Genomic DNA, 24496 nt, shown 5'->3' on the forward strand with positions numbered 1-24496 from the left:
AGGGTGTCAACCAGAGAAATCACCCAGTTCTTGAGATCCCTTGCAAAGCCCAGGCCCTCCACTGGGGCTGCTCACCCCTGGCCTCCCACCATCATCTTACAGGTGCCTCCTTGTCACACCCAGGAAGAGTGAGGTGGAAATGTAGCCCAATGGGGAGAGCACCTGCTTTGTGAAAGCTACAGTTATGCCAAAGGCCCAGCTCCCCAGGCCCCTGAGTGAAGCACTCATTGCAGAGAACCTCTGTGCACCAAGACAAGAACAAGAATCTTCCAGAATGCCCCTCTACAGGAAACGGGCTTGAGGGGGGGGGGCATATGAAAAGAGCCACATGGAATCAGAGAGAATAGAGAATCTCCTCTCCCTCTCTCTCTCTTTCTTTCTCTCCCTCTCCATGTGGGGAGTGTGGAGATGGATCCAGAGGGAGCAGGTGCTGCCCCAGGAGCACAGGTCTGAGATGACAGCCTTGTTTCTGCATCTGATGATGAGCTCCAAGGATGAGCCAAGTCAGGAGGGTGGGCTGGGGAGACACCCTATAAACCAAATACCTGCAGAAACAACTTACTCCAGTCTTTTGTTCTCGTGGCCACACCGCTGCCTCGGTGCTGGCTGGGCACAGAAACACATCTCCCACACCAGCCGCACTGATAGGGAAAAGCCAAGTGTGCCAGGAGGTGAGAGAGCTTCTCCGGGATAAACACCCTGGGCAGGCCAGCAAAATAGAAACTGAATTCAAAGCTGATGCTCTGGAAGGGGCCTGTCTCACACTGGTCTCTCTTAGTTTCTCTCTTTCGTGCAGCGAGTATTCACGGGGTACCCACTGCGTGCCAGCATCGTTCTGTGAGCTTGGGGTGCATCCGTGAATAACATAAAGATGTACACTTTTGTATCGACAATACACTTAAATGAGTAGATTATATGTTAGGCCAGTGATGGCGAAACTTTTGAGCTAGGCGTGTCAGCATTTTGAAAAACCCTAACTTAACTCTGGTGCTGTGTCACATATAGAAATTTTTTGATATTTGCAACCATAGTAAAACAAAGGCTTATATTTTTGATATTTATTTTATATATTTAAATGCCATTTAACAAAAAAAATTAACCAAAAAAATGAGTTCACGTGTCATCTCTGACACGCGTGTCATAGGTTTGCTATCATGGTGATGATACGTGTTGTGGAAAGGAGAAATAGAACAGGGTAAGGAAAGTCAGGAGAGCTGGGAGAAAGGTGGGGTCCAACTGTAACTGAGTGGTCCGAGGGGGCTGCCCTGAGAAGGTGACATTGAACAAAGACTTTGAGAAGGTCAGAGGATGAACCATGTGGGCAGCGGCAAGAGCCAGTGCAAAGGCCTAAGGTAGGAACAGGCCTGGTGTGTTCCCACCAGGAGCAAGGAAGCCACTGTGGTTTGAATAGTGGGAGTGAGAGTTCTGGACGGTGCAGGCGAGTTTAGGAGACACAAGGAGGGAGGTGCTCCACTCCGACCATGGAGGATCAGCAGGCCTTGCAAGGACTGCAACTCCACTGAGTGCAGCGTGGAGCTGCGGGGGCCTGTGCAGAGGAAAGTTATCTGACATGCTAACTGATCACGGTGATGTGATGGCTGCCCAGAAAACAGACTGTAAGAGAAGTAACGGTGGCGGGAAAGAGAAGGGTCACCCCAGGGAGACAATGGAGGCCTGTGCATAAAGGTGTGGAAGGAAGGAATCCCTGGACGATGTAAGCAGCGACCAGCCTTGGATGAAATGCAAAGAAAGATTTGAAAACGGATTTCTCGACATATTGGATCTGGAATGTGAGAGAAGGGGAGAAATCAAGGATGCCTCCACGCTTTCTTGTGGGTTAAACTTGTCTCCACAATAAAGTAAAACAGTGGCACCGTGACGAAAATGTCAAGGTGAGCATCCCAAATGCTTGCCCGGGCTCTGCTGTCTGCAACCTGGAGATCACCATCTCTCCAAGCCTTGGGCCCGCTTGTACCCACGTTTCTGAGCCCACGGCCTTCGAGCATTGAAGAGCTGCAGCCTCACTATCATGGCCCTGACCTCCAGCTCTCACCTTACCACTGTCTCCTGCTTTTCCAAGTGGATTCTTGGATTTCTTACTGACATCCCCAACATTATGAGGGTGTCTCCCAAAAATGAAAACTCAGAAGGGAGGATCTCAGCTTGAATCTCCTGCTGTGCTCCGCTTCTGGAGGGAAGTTGGCAGTTCCTGGCCAATCTCCTCGGCTAGAAAACCACCGGGGCTGAAGTGTGGGAGGCCCTGTCACAGACATCACAGCTGCCAGTGAACCCTGTTCGGACCCTGCCGAGGCCGCCCTGCCCAGCATGCCTCTTTGGCAGCAAGCCTTTCCCAAGCACCTGAATGTATCTGGCAAGGGTATTAGGGCCACACAAGCTGGTGCTCTGTGGCCTAGGGAAGCATGGTGACCACTGAATACCCATTCTCCTACCTTGTTCTCTGTCTTTAAGTGGCTCACAGCCTACTGGTCACGATGGAGAAATCAAACATCTACAGCAGCGATTTTCAACTGATGTGTCGAAAGAATTTTAAAACATGCAATACCTGACTAATTAGTCAGGGGCACGGACATCTTTTCCCTTAAATTGTCAAATAAAAAAATGACAACAGCCAACACAACAATATTTGTCTGATGTGAATGCCCTGTCTTGAACCATAAATATAAAGGTCATGTACTAATAATAGAGTTGCATCTTCTTAGTCACATCACATAAAAGAGGTTGCATCTGATTGGTTAATTCTTGGTACCAGAAATCCTTATATGCAAGTATAGGTACCTGAATTTTTTTTAAAGTCACTTTGGAGCAAAAAGGGTAGGTAATCACTATTGTGGCCTTTTTTGTAAACTAATCAAAATTATACCTATTTTTGTCAGATCAGCAAAAAAATTATCTACTTTGTTGGTGTGCCGCAGAATTTTAGTAATTCATTTATGTGTGCCATGAGATGAAAAGGGTCGAAATCGCTGATCTACAGTGTGATAATAGACACATACCCGACTCTGTTGAAAGGAAACAGACCCTGAGCCCAGACTTGAGTTCCCAAACCCAGGGGATAGAGTGCACAGAGGTGTGGAGGCCCCTCTCAGGGTCAGAGCAGCGAGTGGAGCATGGCAGGAGCACAGGGGAAATGAGGTTGGAAGCATAGGCAGGGCCAAGACAGGAGCACTGTGTGCCTCTTCCAGGAGTATGGCCTTTGTCCCATCAGCAGTAGAGGATTTTCCTCTGATGGTTACATACAGAGGCGGGTGGGTTGGGATGGATGATGGGTGGGTGGATGGATGGATGGATGGATGGATGGATGGATGGATGAAAGGAAAGTGACTGGATGTATGACCAGATCAACTAAGTAGTGGGATGAAAAACAGATTGTGGGAACATAATAAAAGGCAGAAAATCCAGTTAGCAAGCTATCGCATGAAATGAAATGTGAAATAACATGGGCCTGAGCTAAGACAGTGTTGGAGAAATGGAGAAGAAATGGAATCAACCATGAGGTATGAGAAGGGCCTGTCAATTTACTAGATGTGGGGGGTGAGGAAAGGAGTCAAGATGACGATTCTCAGGTTGGCACTAGTCTCCCCAAGTTCTAAGAGAGCTTCACGTTGGACCTGACCACCTCTCCTCATGGTCACAGGCCCCAAAGATGGTCTGGGAGGAAAGCTGAGCTGGAAGGGTCCCAGTCTGGCAAGTGTTCAGCAGCATGGGGAGGTGGAGGGGAGGCCACAAGATATAGCCAAACATTGCAAGGCAGCATCGGTGCTGGGGGACTTTATGGGAATGAACCCTGGAACGTCAGACTTGTGGTGCCACCACCCAACTTTAGAGGTAGACACAGAGCCTGCTGCCCCCACCAGCTGCCACTTAGGCAGAACCTGATGGACAACACCTCCCCTGGTGCAACAGGGGTTGAAAAACCTCAAAAAACAAGGGAGTTTGTGATGAAAGACCCAGCCCCACTGAGCTGAGCATTAGAACCAGAAACAGGCTAGCCGGCCGTGGGGAGGTGGCTTAAGGGTGGGAGAGAGAAGGTTTGAGAAGAGCTCAAAACTGAAATTTTACAATGAGTCTAGGACTTCTTAAATTCTGGAGTGAGATGATCCTAATAATCAAGAGTGGTTGCAAATTATGGAATCCAGTCAAGAGCTCACTTGGCTGTGTAATGAACCACCCAAAACTTAGAAGCTCTAAAAACCAACAGTTGTGTAGTCTGGGCAGTGCTCAGCAGGGCTAGCCCATTTTTCTCTCTCAGGGAGCTCCTGCTCTCTTAGGCAGCACTCAGCCATGCAGTGTCCAGAGCAGTGGCACCCTTGCCCTCTGCTGCTCAGGCCACACAGGATGAAGAATGACCGGCTTGAGCCTCCTCGTTGCTTCCGAAGGGTCACTCACTGCTGGCCAAGACAGCACCCAGTAGGGAGGCCCTGAGGCCCAGCCCTGTGAGGAGTCCTGAAGGAGAGGAAGTCTTGGGTGGGAGGGAGGGGGACAGGGAGAGGGGATGTGTACCCACAGGTGCTAAGTGAGGCAGCTGGGGACAGGTGCCCAAAGACATGGAGGACAGCCAGAAGTTACAGGGTCTCAGCTTTGGGGTCTACTTAAGGAACACGTCCAGGTCTGTCCACCTGGCCCATGAGACGGGAGGCAGCTAGCTGTCTGGAGGGCGCCGTGGGAGACAGTGCCCTTCAGAGTTCCCCAACTCCAACAGCGCAGAAGCTTGCCAGAGAAGGAGGAACTTCGGGAGACAAAAGGAAGAAAACTTGGCCCCAAAACACTGATAATTACCCCTTTCCTGTCTTATTCCTGGAGCTCCTCCAATTGCAGCACAGCCACATGACGTGCAACCCATTTTACAGACCAAAACCCTAAGTTCTGTAGCTCAGAGAAGCCCCTGGGGCCCTGTTGAGTCACTGCTCTGTGGCAGAGGTGCCTTAGAAAAGATGCTCCTGGACTTCCACACTGTTTCCACTAGAGGGCACTCTAGCCTGGCTGCAGAAGGCACCCAATGCCATCGTGGGGGGGAAAGCCCTCTTCCTCCAGGAAGCCTTCCCAGGTTGATCAACACAAGGTGTGGCTTCCCTGTCTCTTCCCAGCCTGGATTTTTCATTCTCCCAGCAGCTTCCTTCCAAGTGCTCAGCAGCCCTAGGGTGTATCCTCAGCAGCCCTAGGGTGTATCCTCCCTAGGTTAACATGTATCCACCACATGTTAACCTAACAGATCTGTGTACCAGGCTTCCCTCCTCTGCTCCATCCCATGACTTGACAGTTTCCCCTCCCTAAAAATCTGCTTCCAAAACACATCTACCCAGGCACCAAATGCTCAACAGAAGATGACTGAGGCTGCCTCCCTAAAAATCTGCTTCCAAGTCCCAGGCACCAAATGCTCAACAGAAGATGACTGAGGCTCCTCAGCCAGTCCTGAGGCTGGCCCCAACAAAGCCCTCTTAGGTCATCTCCCAGTCCTTCCCACTTTCTTTATTTCATGTTTGGTTTTGCTTTGGGGCCTCCTAAGCAGGAAGCTGAGCCCATTAGTCTCCAGTCCTGAGCATAGTATCCTTATGAGCCCACAGAAACCCTTCTCTGTTTCATTCACCTGTTCCCTTCATTTCCCATCTCTCCTCTCACTCTCCTCACCAAAGGCACCCACTGTAGCACATGTGAAGTCATCCCAAATATGTGCTCATTACTGGGCAGTAAGTAGCAGTGCTTTCAGTGTGTGTATGTTTTAATTAGATAAATGGTACGGTTTTTGATATTTTTTAACCCAACACTATGTTGTCTGTACGTACATCGACTTTGTTGTGTTTAGCTTCCATAATATGCATTTATCATCTTTTGACTCTGTCCAATCTCAGGTCATCTAGGTTGCCTCCAACTTCCTTCTGCTATAGATAATGCCACGATGACTTGCCTTATCCTTGCAGGAGAACTGCTCTCAGATGTGGGGCTGGACTTCTCTCAGGAGCCGATTGCTGGGTCACTTCATTGCATGGCCTCCCCACAGACATTTCACTTCTGCAGCCAGCGATTCTACCTCCAGGAGTTATTGGGGGAGGGGGTTAAGAAGTTAGTGGAGAGGTACATGAACATATATTGTTGAACGTTTATCACAGAGTTGTTTGTCATAAATCCATTAGGAAGGGACAAAAAGTTAAAAGGCCTGTGGATAGTAAAGCAAGAAGAAATGACAAAAGTCAGAGCATCAGTGGGTCAGAAGCCAGGCAGGCACACAGGCAGGAGGCCATCAGAACACAGTTATGAATAAGGCCAAGGAAGGAGGCAGGCCTCAGAGGACCAGAACAGCAGGGTGAGCAGTCATTCCCTCAAGCAGGAAAAAGTCAGCCCTAAAGGCCGATGCAGGCGGGCTGGTGAAGGCTGACACAAGGCACAGGCCTTGGCAACTGAACCAGCCTGGGGCTCGGCCAGAGCCTTTGCAGCCTATGGTGAGGAAGGGAACTCATCACAGCCAGTTGCCTGACGGGCTGCTGCTGTCCCTTTGTCAGCTTCCTGTCTAAGTCGGTTTTCAAGGGGCTCACTAAGTCTGTCATTCTCTTTGTTCTGGGCCATTTACAAATAGGTGCTTTAATTAAGGCTTTCTGAGGTGGCCATGATTGCCTTGTAAAAGCTGCTGGGCTGCTTGTGCTCAGGCAGGGATGGCACCTCACAGCCCGTGCACACTATCTCTTTGCAAGGCCCTGCTGGCTGCATGTAACCAAGACCAGTCACCTTGTTAGTAGTGAGAGGGTTGGAGGGGGCGCCTCCTACCACCAGGCATTCGATTACCCCTTCCAACACCCAGCAAGGCATGGGTTGCCGTTCATATTTCACAGGTAACAAAACTAGAGAAACATAAGTTGTCCCAGGTCCCAAAGCTAGTAAGTGGCAGAGCTGGGCTCAAAACCCAGCTTTTTATTTCCATTGTCCATGCTTCCATCATCTCCAATCAGGACAGGGGCCAGGGCACACTCACGGTTTCCCTGGAAACCAAGGAGGTGGATGTGTCTACATAAAAACTCTCAGTGAAGGGTATCACTTAATAATCCAGCTCACTGCGTTGCGAAGTAAGTGGAGTCAGAGGATGGGGCACAATTGCCATTGCAGTGACAGAGAAATTTTTATGAAGAATTCACTGCCTTGCATCCCTCAGCATTTTACCAAGAAATAAATCCTTGGGCATGAATTGAGAGCCTTCCAGGTGCTCACTAGTTCCAATGTGGATTGAGCCAAGTGGAGAGAAAGACTTGGTTCTTTCTTGAATGTCTGGCAGACATTTGACCCAGAAAAAGGCTTAACATGGAAGTATCCACCAGCCACACCTCCCAGAGAAGTGCTCCTGAAATCCCACCAACCATTCAGCTGGAATCAGCCACCCCTAGCCCCCAGGCCTTGCCTCCTTGTGTGTCTCACACCAGAAGCCCCTAGCCCAAAGCCCATGCCCCACACCCACAGAGTTCCCACCCCAGAAACAAGAGTCTGTGCAAATCTATCCACAGGGCCCAAGAGGAAGACTGGGAGTGTCCTTTCTTTAGAATGCATGCAGAAGTTGCCCAGCTCCCTGACAGATTTCCATAGCACCATCACCCGTCCTCCCAGAAAACAGGGGTCCTCCCTCACTCTGGGGTATAACAGGCCACTCGCCCTGAGAGGGAGGAGGGAGGCCCTGGTGAGGCCCTGAGGGGATGCATGAAGGGCTATTTTTAGGCCAGACGGGGTCAGCGTTTGGTCACGGCTGGTTAGGAAACAGGCCCATTGGAGGAGTCATCCTTAGGTTCAAAGGCAGTCAAGACATGTGTGCTTGGAAGGGTTTATGGGCTCAGATACTTGGGTTCAGGGAACCTCCTGGCTTGGTGCCACTGTCCACCCATCACAGTCTAAGCCCAAACAGAAGAGGGGAGTTTGGCTGAGGGACAGCCACATGAACCCCCTCCTCCTCTCACCCAATGGGTCCTGTGAGGGGAGGAAGTGATGCCATTTTAAGACCCTGGTGACCTCCTCCACCCCATTTCCAGCACCTTTCACCCTTCCTGATGAGTGTGTGCATACCAGTATTCATTGCTCAACTTCCCTGCTGAGAACTCAAGGACTCTCATACCCCACATCATACCCCAACTCAGCCTTGCACCCCATATTTATGCCACCCTTTCCTACCTCCAAACACCTCAGGTCTCTGCGGGATTCCAGGAACCCAGCAAGTGTCTCCTGCATAGTTGGAACTCAATACGAATTTACTGAATGAATGAGGAATGACTGATTACACAGTCTAGTCTCCAAATCAGAACTGGACTCCTTTCTTGTCTCCTCCCAATCCTATCCCCATCCCACCCCAGTCCTCCTTAAAGCCACCTCCAAGAAGCCTTCCCTGATTACGCCCTGTCGCTCTGGGGTATTCCACACTCCCACTCCTAAACCTATCCCACTGGCAACGATGCCCAGAACTCTGAAGAATGGCGCTGGTTTCCTTCTGAATTCTGACTCAGTGTCTCCCATGTCCCAGCTGGAGTCCATGGATTCTGTCTTCCTAGGAATTCCTCAAAGTACAGAGGCCATGCTCCCTCCCAAACCTCTACCCCAATCCTCCTCCCTGACTGCGCTCTAAAAAGGAACAGATTAGGAGAGGCTCAGGTTGACACTGAAAAGAGGGATATTCTTAGAGCAAGAGGGAAGGCAAAGAACCTAGAACAAGAGGTTGTTTGGGACAAGGCCCCTCCCTGGGACAGACGGGCTGCTCCACCCGAGGCCAGGTCAGGGGCCCATAGCACAGCTGAGCCCCCTCCAGGAAAGGGTTTGGGAAGCAGGCTCCTCCCCAGGCCACTGCACCCATTCCCTGCATCGGAGCGTGGAGTCCAACTGATGCTTCCAGGAGCCCTTCTCCCTTCTCCACTTCTCCACATCCTCATGGGCGGGGAGAGGTCTTGAGGAAGCTTGTAAAGGGCTTTGAAGATGAAACAGGCCAGTGGCTGGGGATTGTTGACACAGCTACACTGAGGAGGCAAGCGGGGTTGGCTCTTAAGAGCCCGGGATGATGCCAAGCCAATAAAATGCAGCTATTGTCTCTTTGCTGTCCCTTTTAATGCCAGCTGCCCCTGGTGCATAAAAGGGCCTGCCACAGCCCAGGGAGCACAGGCCTTTGGCTCCATTCCCTGCCAGCTTCTCCACTCTTCGGATACCTCCCTATCTCCAGCATGCACTGTGTATTAGGCTCCGTGGGCTGTGGATTTGGCCCCAGGAACTTCAGCTGCGCCTCCGCCTGCGGGCCTCGGCCCGGTCGCTGCTGCATCACCGCCGCCCCCTACCGCGGGGTCTCCTGCTACCGCGGCCTCACAGGGGGCTTTGGCAGCCAGAGCGTCTGCGGCGCCTTCCGCTCTGGCTCCTGTGGACGCAGCTTCGGATACCGCTCAGGCGGCGTGTGCGGGCCCAGCCCGCCCTGCATCACCACCGTGTCCGTCAATGAGAGCCTCCTCACGCCCCTCAACCTGGAGATCGACCCCAACGCGCAGTGCGTGAAGCATGAGGAGAAGGAGCAGATCAAGTGTCTCAACAGCAGGTTCGCTGCCTTCATCGACAAGGTGGGTGTCCTTGACCAGCCCTTCCCTGAACCCTCCGTTGCTGGGCTGGGCGCTGGAGAGGAGTCAGGGGTAGGAGGGATGTGGTCCAGGTGAGCTCCCAGTCTGACGGAGGAGATGGACCACATCTGATGGAGAGGGACCACATTGACAGCTGTGTATTGGGCAGGGGCTCCTGATTTGATAGCAATGTTATTGCAAACAACCTCTATCCAGGCAGGCTGGGTACCCACAGAGAAGGTGGGTGTCCTTGAGCACACCCTTACTAAACTCGGTCCATGTGCAGGACTCAGGCTGGGCACTGAGGGGGGAAGCCAGAGGCAAGCTTACCCAGAGGGGCTCCAAGTCCAAAGGGAGAGGCAGTTATACCTCTAGGACACAGACAGAACGACAAGAATAGGATCAAGAGCTGCCAGTCTGATGCTCGGGACAAACTGAAAACACATGCGCAGAACTAGGGGCAGAACTTGTAGGGCTGAGAGGTAACATCTTGTGAGCAAAGGGCTGCCATGTGGGTGTTCAATGTGCTTGAAGCCAAGTAGCTGCTTACATGGCAAGGAGGTGCTCCCTGTGTCCAGGGCAAGGCTAGTGAGTGTGGTGCTGGAAGACTGCCTGGCGGGAAGCTCATGGACCACACAGAGCTGTGTCCATACCAGTGTTTACTGAGACACTGAGCAGGGGCCAACATGGTTTGTCCAAGCCACCATGCAATAGGCACAGCTCCCACTGTCCCAGGCCCTATGGGGAGGTGGGCAGAGTGGAAACCATCTGCAGATGTCAGCGTCCAGCTCATGTCTGAAGCTGTCTTCTCCACTGAATCCAGGCAACCACCCTGTGTGGCAGTGGTGCGAGGGGCTGGGGGAGAAGTCTCCAATGAGGAAGAAGTTCTGGGGCCAAAGTGAGCACTTAGAGCCAACCTCAGAGAAGTCATGTTAGAGAGATACCCTCCAGGAAAGACCCCGAAAATCTGAAACTCCTAACAACACGAGAGACCAAGGATAACATAAGAAAGGACTGACCAGGGGTGTGGCAGTATTAGACAAAGGGATGTAAACGGGGTGGTGGGTCAACCTCCTGGCAGGGAGATGGGTGTGAGATTTTCTTGGGCCCAATAGTCAATAATTACTGTAGTGAGAGAAGCACACGCACACACACACACACACACACACACACCCTGCAAGAAGGCAGCAGATCAGAGTTTGAGTTCTTCCTCTGCCATTGTGAGATCTCAGGCAGGGGATCACTTGGATCCCTCATCTGTAAAATGAGGGGGTTGGAGCACAGAGCATCCCAGGTGACGAATTGCATTGTTGTTGTAGAGGTTCAGTAATTGGCACCTATTTTATTTTTCAACTTTTATAGTCCACCTTTCCAAAAGGGCTGGACTGCTCATTTGCACACTGACCATCACTCCTCACTTGGTGTAGCAGCTGTTCAGCGTGCAGGTGCCTCCTGGTACCAGGGCTCGCTCAACCCTCATAGTAAGGCGATCAGTCTGCAGAGGGGTTAAGTGCTGTGCCCAAGGATACATTATTAACAAGCAGGAGCAGAGGCTGGACTCAGCATGGTTTGGTGCTTTTCAGGTCACGAGATAAATTGCCTGAAAGAGACTAAAGTTAGCTCACAAGGACTTCCAGGTGGTGAGCTGGTTAAGCCCTGGTGTGACTTTGAGAAATGGCAAACCCCTATCAGGGAGGACTCTGGGTCAGCGAGTTGGGGCTTCCTCTTGCCCTGTGATCCTGCAAGAAGAGATTCTCAGGCTCTGCCTCTGGGCGGCAGGTGCGCTTCCTGGAGCAGCAGAACAAGCTGCTGGAGACCAAGTGGCAGTACTACCAGAACCGCAAGTGCTGCGAGAGCAACCTGGAGCCGCTGTTTGAGGGCTACATCGAGACGCTGAGGCGCGAGGCCGAGTGTGTGGAGGCTGACAGCGGGAGGCTGGCCACAGAGCTGAACCACGTGCAGGAGGTGCTGGAGGGCTACAAGAAGAAGTAAGTGCAGGAAGGGCTGGCTCAGGAAAGGGCTTGAAGGGAGCTCCCACACAGGAATGTGTCCCAGTCTGTGGCTGGGTCTCTGCCTGAGGATGGGGAAGAGCCTGCACTCTGTCTTTCCTGGCCCCCCAGGGGTGGAGCTCTCCAGAGCTTCCTCCCAGCAGCTCAGGGAAATGATGTTCTCTTCCTTCCTCCATCCACCAGACCTTTCTCTTAAGACCCCAGAAAAATTAACATTCCTGGACCCTTTGAGCCTAGCCCTCAAAGCCATGGACATTCTTCTTAGGTTTACTCCTTCACTCAACACTTTCTGAGCGCCTACCAGGTGCCAGCCAGATGGCAGACTGGGTCCAGGTACCCCTGCCCAGGGACAACCAGGAGACACACAGTCCCTGTCCTTGTGGCACTTACAGTCTGCTGGGAGGCAGGGTGGCACGGGCACAGACAGACCTTCAGTTACTGTGTGTGATACACGCTATGACAGGTACACACTGGGGACTCTGAAGGAATCCAGTTTTGAGGGGTGGCCAGCTGCCTTCAGTAAGGCTCTCGCCGTGGATTTCCCAGTCCGCCACACCCCCTGCCTCTGGCTCCAAGCCAACCTGCCCACAAAGCAGGAGAAAGCGGCGGGCTTGACTCCTCTTGGCTGAGCCCAGGAGGAGAACGGGAGGGGATCCCAAAGCCAGGGCAAGAGGAAGGGTCAGAGGAAAGGTAAAAGGAGACCTGGGTGAGAAAAACATCCATCTCCCTTGACCTAATCCCCCACCCCCACACACATGCACACACACACATCCACACATATACACACACACATCCACATACACGCACGCACACACACATCCACACATTCACACACACACACACACACGCACACACAGCTTCCACATCCTGCCCTCCCACCCCAACTGAGAGCTCAAAGGTGATGTGAGAGTGGATGCTTCGATCCTCCAATGCATCCCAGCAGGCCTGGACCAGCAGCCTGATTTCTTCCTTGTGCCGCCTCATTTCTTTTGGAGGCAGGGGCACAAGCCAGAGATCTAGGAATCAGGCATGTTTGCATGCCTGCTTCTATGCCACGTTAAGAGCTGCTCAGACGGGGTCCTGTTCTCCTTGCCCACCTCAGGTATGAAGAAGAAGTTGCACTTCGGGCCACAGCGGAGAATGAGTTTGTGGTTCTAAAGAAGGTGAGTGCCTGACGCCAAGCCCCACCCTGAGTTCCCGGCCACCCCGTCCTCTCTGCCCTGCCACACGGCAGCCAACCCTCAGAGCATCCTGAGGAACCCTGACTTCATGGCCTCTTGAACCCCACACAGGACGTGGACTGCGCCTACCTCCGCAAGTCAGACCTGGAGGCCAACGCGGAGGCCCTGACCGAGGAGATCGACTTCCTGCGGCGACTGTATGAGGAGGTGAGGGACTCTCTCAGCCATGGCGGGCACCCCGACCCCTGCCCAGACCCTACAGACCAGCTGATGTGGGAACCCAGCTTGAGACTGGAGTGTTGGAGGGGAGCAGGAAAAGGGAGGAAAGGAGACAGAGAAATGGAAAACCAAAAGGGACGGAAGTAGTAGGGGAAGAGTGTGTGGTCTCTAGGACAGACAGCGTGTCTGGGGAACCCAAAGCAGAGGCCACATGAATCATCACGCAGCCTCAACCTGTTCTCCAGATTTTCTAGGGCAGCCCATGGCCTTCCTCCGTGTGGTCAGTCCAGGGGAATGTGACGTGGCCCCTCCGCAGGGTCTGCCCCCAAGGGAGATGCACAGCATGCTGGCTGGCAGGAAGCCGCCTAGGTGCACGTGGGTCTGAACAATTCCAGCAGCAAGCCTTTGAGACCTAGTGGCATTTTCTTCTAAGAGGGATTTTTTATCTGGACAAAAAGTTATGTGATCTCATCAGGGAGTTTCTCTCCAAACAAGAGACTTTGGCTCCAAATGGGCCAGAGATGATAGGCATCAGCCTCAGCAGGTGAGGAAAAGTTCAGATAACTTGGTTATTCTTCCTCTTCCCTCACTCCTGCCCCACAGGAGATCCGTGTCCTCCACGCCCACATCTCAGACACCTCAGTCGTCGTCAAGATGGACAACAGCCGGGACCTGAACATGGACTGCGTCATTGCCGAGATCAAGGCTCAGTATGACGACATCGCCAGCCGCAGCCGGGCCGAGGCCGAGTCCTGGTACCGCAGCAAGGTGAGTGGCACAGGGCACCTGCCTCCTAGACATGGCAGTGGGAGGAATGTGAGGTATATATTAGAAAAGGCTGCTTTTGTCTGGGGGTTCTGATCCTAAGGATGGTAACAGAGGCCAGACAGCTCTCAGGTTGAGTGGACAGGGCAGAGCTGCCATGGATGAGCACTGTACAGCCTACACTACCATCCATGGTGTCCTGAATGGGGGATGTCTCATCCTGAGCCTCAGGAGCATCTCTGCTTCCCCCCAGTGTGAGGAGATGAAGGCCACAGTGATCCGTCACGGGGAGACCCTGCGCCGCACCAAGGAGGAGATCAATGAGCTGAACCGCATGATCCAGAGGCTGACTGCTGAGGTTGAGAACGCCAAGTGCCAGGTACGGGGCATCTGCACCCTGGGCCACCAGAGAGGCTGAGGGCCTGGCCATGGTCTCACAGGCATGTGTGTTCAACCTAAATCTCACCATTCATCCTCTAGCCCATTTGCATAACTAGAATTATAAGTTGTGGTCACTAAGGGAGACCCAGGTGATGAAGGTGAGAGGCCTGTTCCTGGGATGTTCACAGCTGGCTGGGAGAGACTGGACACATCCAGGAAATTGACAGAGAGACCCAGAAATCATACCCCACCTTGTTCTCCTCTGGGTCCCCAGAACACCAAGCTGGAGGCCGCAGTGACGCAATCGGAGGAGCAGGGTGAGACAGCCGTCAGCGATGCCCGCTGCAAGCTGGCCGAGCTGGAGGCCGCCCTGCAGAAGGCCAAGCAGGACATGGCCTGCCTGCTCAAGGAGTACCAGGAGGTGATGAACTCCAAGCTGGGCCTGGACATTGAGATCGCCACCTACAGGCGCCTGCTGGAGGGCGAGGAGCAGAGGTGAGGCTCAACCCAGTTGCCCAGTTGCCCCAAGAACTCCACATGCATAGATCTGCCCACCTTTGATTCCTCCGTATCTCAGTCTCAGTTCCAAGAACTGGCCTCAAGCTAGATTCTGGGATCTTTGGATCCTTGATTTCTAAGGTCTGGAACTTGGACATGGCATACAGAGGAAAAACAAAAGCCAGTGCCACTATGATGTCTAGAGTCCCGAACAGCACCCGGCCTTGTTAGGGTTAGAACCTAGGCACCCTTCCCATCAGTTCAAAAGATCATTGAGTTATTCTACCCTCAACTCTTCCGAACTCCTCTTCCTTCCTTGTTTCTGGAAGGTCACTTTGTCCTAAGGTGGAGTCGCTGGCCAAACCTGGCCCTGGCCTCATGTCACTGCCCAAGAGAACCTTCCCCTTCCTAAAACCAAACCCATGCACACAGGCCAGGTGTGGTTGTTCGGGCTGTGCACTGCACAAAGGCAGCCGGCTGGGAGTAAGTGAATGCTGAATCCAGTCTGTACTCTGCTTGCCAAATAGTGTGCCCTGGCATTGCTGCAGCCAGAAAGGCACTCTTCAAAGTTTCACAAAGACGTGACTGTCGTCCATCCCATAACCTAGGGGAAACCTGAGGACCTCGTTCTGACCTCTTTTCTCTTCTCCTCTCTTACCTTTTCCCCACTCAGGCTGTGTGAAGGCGTTGGATCTGTGAATGTCTGTAAGTATCACGAGTCCTAAAAAGGAAAATTCTTGGACAAAAAGAATTCCCTGGATGAGTGTATAGACACTGGGAAGAGTTTTTCCAGTTCTTCCCTCAGTGAATAGGAGTAGGTTGGGCATGCTGCAGGAAAGACTGCACTTCGCTGACAGGAAGAACCTCACAGCACTAATGGGGTTGGTGGGGGAGGGGGATAGTAATATGAGTAATATGTCACTCAGGAAGGGGCCTTGGATATCGCTCAGTCTGCCCCCACCCCCTTGTGTAGGTATGGAGGCGCAGAAAGAGTAAGGAGCTTGTCCAAGTCACAAAGGACAACCAGAGCCAGAAAAACCCCAGGCTCCTGGCCCCCAGGCTCAGGTTCCTTCCACGCCTTCAGAACGAGAACTGAAGGTTCTCTGAGTCCTTCCCTGGCGGGCTGGACAGATCACAGAGGCCAAAGGGAGGCGGTTGGTGGTGACATCTGACCCAGCCCTTGTTCTCACAGGTGTCAGCAGCTCCCGGGGCGGAGTCGTCTGTGGGGACCTCTGTGTGTCTGGCTCCAGACCAGTAGTAGGCAGCGCCTGCAATGCCCCCTGTGGTGGGAACCTGGCGGTGCCCACCGGAATGTGCGCGCCCTGCTGCCAGCTCAACACCACCTGTGGAGGGGGCTCCGGCGGCCTAGGGAGGTGCTAGGCTGCCCCCAGAGAGAGCCAGAGAAGCCACTACTGCCTGCCAGAGGTGCCACTGCCCCCACCCCCAGCTGAGAACAGCGGCGCCTCGGTAGCTGTTCCCCATGTGTTCTACGAATACACCACCAGGCTTGTTCCCATCAGTCTCTCCTCTGCTCATCTTGTCCTACCAGAAAGGGCTGCTGCTTGGAATGGACGCTTCTCTTCCGCATCTTCTCTGGCTCCTCCCAGGCAGGAGGGCTCTCCTTCCCTGGAAGGAGCACTGCTGGACTGCCCCCTTCCCTCTCTGGCCCCTTGTCCTCTGTTTTTCCAATAAACTGGGGAACCTGCTTTCTGTGCTATGATGTCTTGCTTGCTCAGAGTGAGCCCATGTCCACTGACTGATGAGCATCCCAGCCCAGTGAGATGACCTGAGGACTGGGGTCGTTCTGGCCTGTCCTCAACCTGGATACCCACAGAACAACCTATCCCCAATAGTGCCATCCTCCCGTGGCCAGGCAATGCTGACTGTGCTCACAGCACCTTCCCCTAAGCCACACCTGTCAGAGGTAGTCTGAGACTTGAGACTTGTTCCTCTGGCTGAAGGGAACCACAGGAGGCCATGGAATCTTCTGAAGGCAGGGTGTGTGTGTGTGTGTGTGTGTGTGTGTGTGCACCTGGCTTTAATCCCCTTCCCCCATACACATCTCCACCAACACCATGCACACATGCACCACAGCAGCAACCTCCGGAAGTGCCAACAGCCACCACAGATGGCCAACCCGTATCAGTCTGGACCCCATACCACCCATTCCCACTACTGTCCATCAAACAATGGAGATGAGACCCTTGACACCACCCCTTGCTAACCCCTCCACCCCCCATACACACTTCTTCAGCACCCAGGACCGCCTCCTAAAAAACTCTTAACTTCTTCCCCAGCCGCTTTGGCTCAGTAGATAGAGCATCGGCCTGCAGACTGAAGGGTTCCAGGTTTGATTCTGGCCAAGGGCACATGTCCGGGTTGTGGGCTCGATCCCCAGTGTGGGGTGTGCAGGAGGCAGCCAATCAATGATTCCCTCTCATCATTGATGTCTATCTCTCTCTCCCTCTCACTTCTGAAATCAATAAAAAATATATTTTTTAAAAAAACTCTGAACTCCTAAGAGGAGCTACTTCCCCCCACCATCTATTTGCTTTCTTGACTGCCCCACTGACTACCCTCATCCCCAGATCCATCAGAGTTTTAATCCCAAGGCCAAGGTGGCTCCTCTGCCCCTGCATGGCCTGACTGCTCCTCTCCTCTGCTCAGAAAGAGGCTAGGAGCTCCAGGGGGAAGCTGTTGAGAAGCCCCTAACCCTGCTCTGGAAGAACCAGGCATGGAATAGCCCTCCCTGGGCCCAGCCCTGCTCCTGTGGAGTAAATTTCTTTCTCACTGGCCCTCTTCTTCCCTCCCTTTGCCCAGCCCTACCTGAGCCCCAGTGCTGACCCACCTCCCTTTAGGCCCTTACCTTTCTATCCATGTCACCATGCTGTCCTAGGAGGACCCACCGCCTTCCCTCACTCCCTCCTGGAATCTCTAGGGCCCTCTTGGCTCCTCAGCTGTCACCCTCTCTCCCTCCCAGAGTCTCAGGCCTCCCACTTCCTTGTTTTACAGGCCAGGCCTGAGCTCCTCCCAAGCAGCTCTCCTTCAGTTACCACCATCACTGGTGTCCTCTCCAGTTAAAATCATCCGACTGTGCTTCAGAGTCATGGTGACTCTCCTGCTGCCCTGACCTCGCTCCTCAGCCTCAGACCCATGCCCCCAGTTTGTACAGGGAAGCTGCACTTGGCAGTCCTAGAGACCCTTCCACTGAACAGACCTCCAAGCTGAGCTCACTATTTCTCACCTTCTCCACCCGTCTTCTCCTACCTCCCCTGTCAAGATCCTCAACATAGCTGCCCACATCTAAACCTATGATCTATGCCTATACCTTTGCTCTTAAATCTAATTAACTCCCAAGTGCTTTCTTTCTCTACCTCCTAAGTATCCTTCTAATCCGTCTCTTTCCTCTCTCCCTGCGGCTACCACCCGTGGTCCAGCCACCACCATCTTGGTTGAGGCCTGCTCTCCTCCCCTTCCAATCCACTTACACAGCAACCAGAGATTTTTACAAAACCCAAGTCTAACCTGCCAGGGGGTCTCCATTGCCCTCAGGATGAAGTCTGGGCCTTCGAACATAGCACATCAGTCCTACATACCTGGCTCTGACTTATGTCTCAGTGCCTCTCACCACTTCCCATTGACCGCACCTTGGGAGGTCATCCAGATGCCACCTGGGAGAGCCCAGGGAGGCTCCATGCCTCAGGAGTGATGCACCTCCCTCAGCCTCACCAGCTCAAGGGACCAGGCAAGACTAATGTTGCAGACTCTCCGTCTGTTAGAGCCTCCTGTCCTGAATACCTGAGCCTCACTTCCTCTGCCACCTCTTCATCAAGGAAAGGTGTCATTTCAAAGAGGCCTGGGCCTTGGTGCTAGGAGGAAAGGGAAGCACAGTTGGAAGAGTATTAACCAGAGAAAGCTGGTTACCTCCTGAAGGAAGTAATATTGAAGCTGCAGCCTAAAGGAAGACCAGGAATTCATTTATTCAATCAGCAAATGATCACTCCGTGCTTAATATGGACCAAGGACTGTTATACACACTTGGCTCATATACGTGAAGAAAATAGTCAAAGATGCCTATCCTCCATGAAGCTTACATTTTACAGCAAAAAGTATAAGGAGTTAGCCGGGAAGAAGAGATGTGTCCTGGACATGGGGAAATGCATATGAAGAGGTGGGGTTGGAGCATGAAAACATCAGGGACTCTAATAAGTTTCTGAGGCTGCTGGGGGAGGATGGGGACTGCTCACCAGTGCCCTCTAGAAGCTTAAAGTGAGCCCTTTATTTCTACACTCTTCTCCACTGCCCCCTCCTACCCCAGCCCCAACTCCATCCCACCAAATCTTCCTTCATCCAAGGTCACTTCTCATCCCTACTTCCTTCCAGACACTTTTCCCATCATCTTGAAGAGGTAGATGGTATGGGCCAATCAGTGAGGCCTTCCATGCTTCACAGAGAGACACTGCCTCCTCTCTGGAATGTTCCTGCCGATTCCTAAGGAATATGAGCTATTTAGACATCAGGTCCTTCTGTGCTGACAGCTAAGCGAAGGCCAGTCGTGGTAGTGACAGCACGCAGAGTAAGTCCTTCAGCACCTGCCCTTTCTTGTCGTGCTTGCTCTTTTCGTAGGCCAGTTGTCAACCCAAAATGTGGATAAACTAACTGAGGTTCGAAAGCCTGAAGAGGCCTGGCCACATACTCCTGGTGATCAAACCAGGACATGAAGCTAAGAGGCCAGACTTCTAGCCCCTGTATTTCTTTACCATCCCATTCTGCCCCCTGCTATTCAGAGCCTAGGAAATCTGTGCTGTTGTGTTATCATAGTAATAGTAACAACAATAATAAATAGCAATTTTTGAGTATAAATTATGTGCCATGCTATACTCTAAACGTTTATTTGTATTGTCTCATGTGTCCTCCTGTGATTGTTATCTTTAGAAATGGCCCCATGTCTCCTCTCTCTGTCTATGTTGCTCCTCATTTCACAGGTAGAGTATATTTCCCCTCCCCCCCCCCCCCCCCCCCCCCCCCCTGAATCTGGGCTGGCTCTGTAATAGCTTTGACCAATAGACTGTGGTGAGGGTGACATTCCGGGGCTCCTTCCTGGGTATGCTCTCTCTGGCCTAAGGGTAGGGGCTGCTCCTATAGCTGCAGCTCCTGTACTTACAGAATTTACTCCCACGATTATAGAAAGGATAAATGGCTGAACCAGCATTCAAACATATCTTTTTATTAACAAAATGCTTTTAAATGCATAATCTCACTTAAGGAGCCAGAAGGGACCTTAGGAATATGATCGAACCTCCTTCATTCTACAGACAAAGGAAACTGAAGCTCGGAAGGTGGAAGCAATTTGCCCAAAGTCACACATTTGGGAAATGGCAGAGTCAGGACTGTGAATTGGAAGCACAGTTCTCCTGATTCTCCCCCACACTGCTTGTCTCACGTGCCTTCCTTCCATTCTTACCTCCACGTGTTTCCTCATGGACTTCCCCCTCCAGGAATGCCCCTGGGGCAAAATCTCCTTGCTGGGAACCCCTTGGGCACATCTGACCATTCCTAGAGGCATCTTGGCACCAGGTGGGTAGAGGCCAGGGATACTGCTCAACCTCCTATGGTGCACAGGGCAGCCCCACCGCACAGAATTCTCCAGCCCAAGATGTCAATAGGGTTGACATTGAGAAAGCTTGGTCTAGAGCAGCAGTCCTCAACCTGTGAGTCGCGACCCCTTTGGGGGTCGAACCACCCTTTCACAGGGGTCGCCTAAATACATCCTGCATATCAGATATTTACATTACGATTCATAACAGTAGCAAAATTACAGTTATGAAGTGGCAACAAAAATAATTTTATGGTTGGGTCACAACATGAGGAACTGTATTAAAGGGTCGCAGCATTAGGAAGGTTGAGAACCACTGGTCTAGAGAAACCATGACCGCATAGATCCCTGCCTCCCTCAGTCTTCTGCTTTCCCAAGGCTTGGGTTGCTCAAGCCAGAAGGGCAGCGTGTACTGCAATCATTTTCAGCTGCTGAAAAAATACCTGAGGGGATGGAGAGGCCCTGAGGAAACCTCCGGCAGGGGGCACCTCTCACAGGAGGGCCCTGGCGTTTTCAAGACTCTGAGGAACCAGGTTTGATTCGCTACAATAAGTTTATTGGAAACACAGAGTGAAACAAGGACAAACGAAGTTGCTGGCAGTTGAGTCATTGGCTTTTTAGAAGCTCCTGCAGGCAGCCCTCACAGAGTCATGGGAAACCACCACCCGCGTCCCCTAGCTCTGTTCCGCAGGTACAAGCACAGGGAGATTCTAGGGGCCGCTCCTCCAAGCTTGGGTGAAGAGGTCAAGCAGGACCAATGAATCCAGCAAAAAACAGAAAGCGGAGGAAAGGATGAATCCTCAGGAAAGCAAACTGACTACTGAGAAAGGCGACAGAAAGAGACCAAGGTGCTGCCCCAGCCTCCCCGGGCTCAGGGCGCTTGGGAGTGGCGCACAGAGGGAGCGGGTAGGGAGGACACCCAGCGTGTGCACATCTGGGGGCTGGTTCTTGGGAGGCCAGCGCTGGCCATGCGTGGGGCAGCGAGAGGGGCGTTCCGGGTTTCGAGGTCCTGGCTGGGCGGAGGGTGCGGATGATGCGCGCTGGCAGAGGCTGCAGCCTCCTAGCACCTGTTGCAGCCCGCGCTGCAGGAGTTGGCGGTGCCCACCACCACGTTGCCGCCGCAGGGGGCGTTACACACGCTGGTGGTGACAGCAGGGGCAGTACCGCCTGCGCAGAGATCGCCACAGACGACGCCACCGCGGGAGCTGCTGACGCCTGAATGAGGGGAGAACAGGCCCAGATCTATCAGGCACTGCCACAGACAGGCAGCTTTGGGGCAAGCGAAAATGCCCCCTCCCAAAGGCCTCGGACCACCCCAGCGGAGAAGGGTAAGGGCTTGAGCTACTTACAGACATTCACGGAGCCGACGCCCTCACACAGCCTATTGGGAAAAGAAAAGAGAGAGGTCAGTGCCGTGGCAACGCCGCCTGGCGGATGCAGCCAGCGTGAAAGGTGAGGCCCGTGGCCCTCCTTCTGGGGCTAATCCAGAAGCCAGGTGGGAAAAAAGGAGGGGGGGGGGGGCTTCACCAGCCTGTGGCTTCTGGAGACAGAATGCCTGGTGTGCCTGGCTCTCCACCCACCGTTAGCTGAGAACCTCCGATTTACCCTCCCTCCGCCTACCTCCTCATGAAGACCATCTACTGCTAGGTCTGTAGTGAGGATGAAATCAAATGATACATGCGAGTGCTTAGTGCCTGCCACACAGCCAGAGCTTCAGAAATGTTCACTGCTACCATTCCTATTGGTTCTGGTTGGCTTGTAAATGCATTTGAGGCCTAGCCGGTTTGGCTCAGTGGTGGGAGCCTTGGCCCATGGACTAAAGGGTCGGGGGTTTGATTCCCGTCAAGGGTGCATACATCAGTTGCAGGCTTGATCCCTGACTCCAGTCGGGGAGCATGTGGGGGACAATCAATCGATGTTTCTCTCCCTCCCTCCCTTGCTTCTACTCTCTCTTAAAAAATCAATGGAAAAAATATCCTCAGGTGAGGATAAATAAATAAATGAATAAATGCATTTGAGGAGCAGCAGGTGTAACTTCTTAAATCTGGTCTGATTGGTATCACTAGAATGCGGCTTCAGGAGGGCAGAAGTTTGGGGGGGGGTGTTATTTTGCTTGTTTTTAAAATAATTTTATTGATTTCAGAGAGGAAGGGAGAGGGAGAGAGATAGAAACATCAATGATGAGAGAGAATCATTGATTGGCTGCTTCCTGTACGCCCCCTACTCGGGATTGAGCCTGCAACCTGGGCATGTGCCCTTGACCTGAATCAAACCCGGGACCCTTCAGTCCACAGGTTGACACTCTATCCACCGAGCCAAACCAGCTAGGGCAAGGGCAGAAGTTTTTGTCTGTTCTTTTCCCCATTGCAGAACTAACAGTGCCTAAAACAATGCCTAGCTCAATAAAGAACTGTTTCATTGCATGAATAAATGGGATTTTAGAACCTACTTGGGACAGGCTCAGAGACCATCTACACCAAATCCCTCATTTGACATATAGAGACACTGAGACCCAAAGACAGAAAATAAGCAATGACAGAGGCAGGGCTATAACTTGGGCCATCTAACTCAGCCTGCTGTCTCCTAAGGGGGACACATGGGAGTCCTGTGAGAGCACAGTGCCAAAGGGTTGTCAAAATTAGCTTGAGGTGTGAGGAGAATCCACAGTAATTCACTGTCTAATCACCCATTCCCAGGTTTCCTAGGGAACCCACACCAAAGCTTCTGAGTTCACTCCCAGAGAAGCATGTGGTGGAGAGGTGGGCCACTCCGTTTCCAGGGCCATGTCCACATGTCTCTCCAACTTCCAAACTTGGTCTTGGAAAACTCTTCCTCCCAGAATTCTTCATTAATGAAACCCCCAGGCCCAGCAAGCCCTGGTGCCTCTGAGCTCTCCAATGCAATTACTTGTGTACGTTATGAGTCTCTCCAATTGATCACGTTGATTCCAGCTACCAAACTTGTGTCCCCATTGCACCAATACACAGGGTGCCCCTAGATGCTCCCTCTGCATCCTCACACTCCCCTGTCATCTGCCCAGGACTAGGGCCTGGCTGTATACAGAAGAAGAAAGCTCAGGGTGTGAGCACCTGACCAACCTCGGCAAGAACCTAAGGGCAACATTCCAGGAAGGTTCTCCTCATAACTGCCCTCCAGCCAGCAGAAGGCAAATGACCAATGAGTCTGCTCGCACCCCGCACCTGGTCCCCAAAGCAATCCATAAACAAAAATGTCCAGAGTGTGACACAGCTGCCTCAAGGGACAGACCCTGCTGTCAAGTCCTACCTGTTGTGATGGAAGACCACTTAGGGGTACTCACTGCTGTTAGAATATCTAAGTGTGAGCTAATAAAAATCCCCTACTGAAGTTGTCCTATGGGGTAAATATGAACTCCCAGGGCTGAGGCATTAGCTGGGCTTGAAAAGAGAGCTGGAATGCTGAGTGGCATGTGTAGGGCCCAGGAGGGCAGAAGCACTATGAAGGGAAGTAAACCCCAAGCCCAGGCTGGGCTTCTCGGGAACAGCAATTGCAACAGCCAGACCTGCCCTGCCCTGACTGAGGTGCCGATTTGTAAAAGGAGCCACTTCCAGGTCAGCACCAGGTGGGCGTGAGAAACTGAAATGGGGCTAGAAGCATATCCAAAGAACTTATTCAAATTACCTGTCCAGTTGCATGATCAGGATATTTGGAAACAAGAGAGGACTGATGCCACGCCTGTGAGGGACTGGGCGAGCTGAGAGCACAGGCAAGGCTGGGAGAGATTGGTTATGATACCCACCTCTGCTCCTCGCCCTCCAGCAGGCGCCTGTAGGTGGCGATCTCGATGTCCAGGCCCAACTTGGAGTTCATCACCTCCTGGTACTCCTTGAGCAGGCAGGCCATGTCCTGCTTGGCCTTCTGCAGGGCGGCCTCCAGCTCGGCCAGCTTGCAGCGGGCATCGCTGACGGCTGTCTCGCCCTGCTCCTCTGATTGCTTCACTGCGGCCTCCAGCTTGGTGTTCTGGGGACCCGGAAAAGGACAAAACAGGTTATGGTCCCCAGGTCTCTCTGTCCATTTCCTGGATATGGCCAATCACTCACACCCAGCGAGGCACACTCCCAAAATAGGCCCCTCACCCTCATGACCTGAGTCTCACTGAGTAACCACACCCATGACTCCAGTCATGCAAATGGGCTGGAGAATGAATGATGAAGTCCACATGGCCTGTGGAAGCCAGGCCAGGCCCTCAGCCTCTCAGATGCCCCGTACCTGGCACTTGGCGTTCTCAACCTC

General features: G+C 52.7%; 2 protein-coding genes across 2 annotated transcripts in view; one reads left to right on the forward strand and one right to left on the reverse strand.

Annotated features, from left to right (window-relative positions):
- Positions 1–9194: 9194 nt before the first annotated feature.
- On the forward strand, positions 9195–16334 carry LOC102261291 (keratin, type II microfibrillar, component 7C). The gene is made up of 9 exons (XM_005869282.2): positions 9195–9578; positions 11355–11563; positions 12687–12747; positions 12877–12972; positions 13588–13752; positions 14003–14128; positions 14405–14625; positions 15302–15333; positions 15821–16334. Exons 1-9 carry the CDS (start codon positions 9195–9197, stop codon positions 16006–16008), a joined length of 1482 nt encoding a protein of 493 aa, XP_005869344.1. The 3' UTR covers positions 16009–16334.
- Positions 16335–21284: 4950 nt separating this feature from the next.
- The window catches only part of LOC102261587 (keratin, type II cuticular Hb1), a 6974-nt gene continuing 3762 nt past the window's right edge, over positions 21285–24496 (reverse strand). Inside the window, exons 4-7 of the mRNA XM_005869283.1 lie at positions 24473–24493; positions 24003–24223; positions 21574–21605; positions 21285–21439 (exon numbers count right to left, since the gene is read on the reverse strand). Coding sequence (XP_005869345.1) covers positions 21285–21439; positions 21574–21605; positions 24003–24223; positions 24473–24493 — 429 coding nt within the window. The remainder of the gene's footprint in view (positions 21440–21573; positions 21606–24002; positions 24224–24472; positions 24494–24496) is intronic.

Source organism: Myotis brandtii, unplaced genomic scaffold, assembly GCF_000412655.1.
Source record: "Myotis brandtii unplaced genomic scaffold, ASM41265v1 scaffold29, whole genome shotgun sequence".
Taxonomy (NCBI): Eukaryota; Metazoa; Chordata; class Mammalia; order Chiroptera; family Vespertilionidae; genus Myotis; species Myotis brandtii.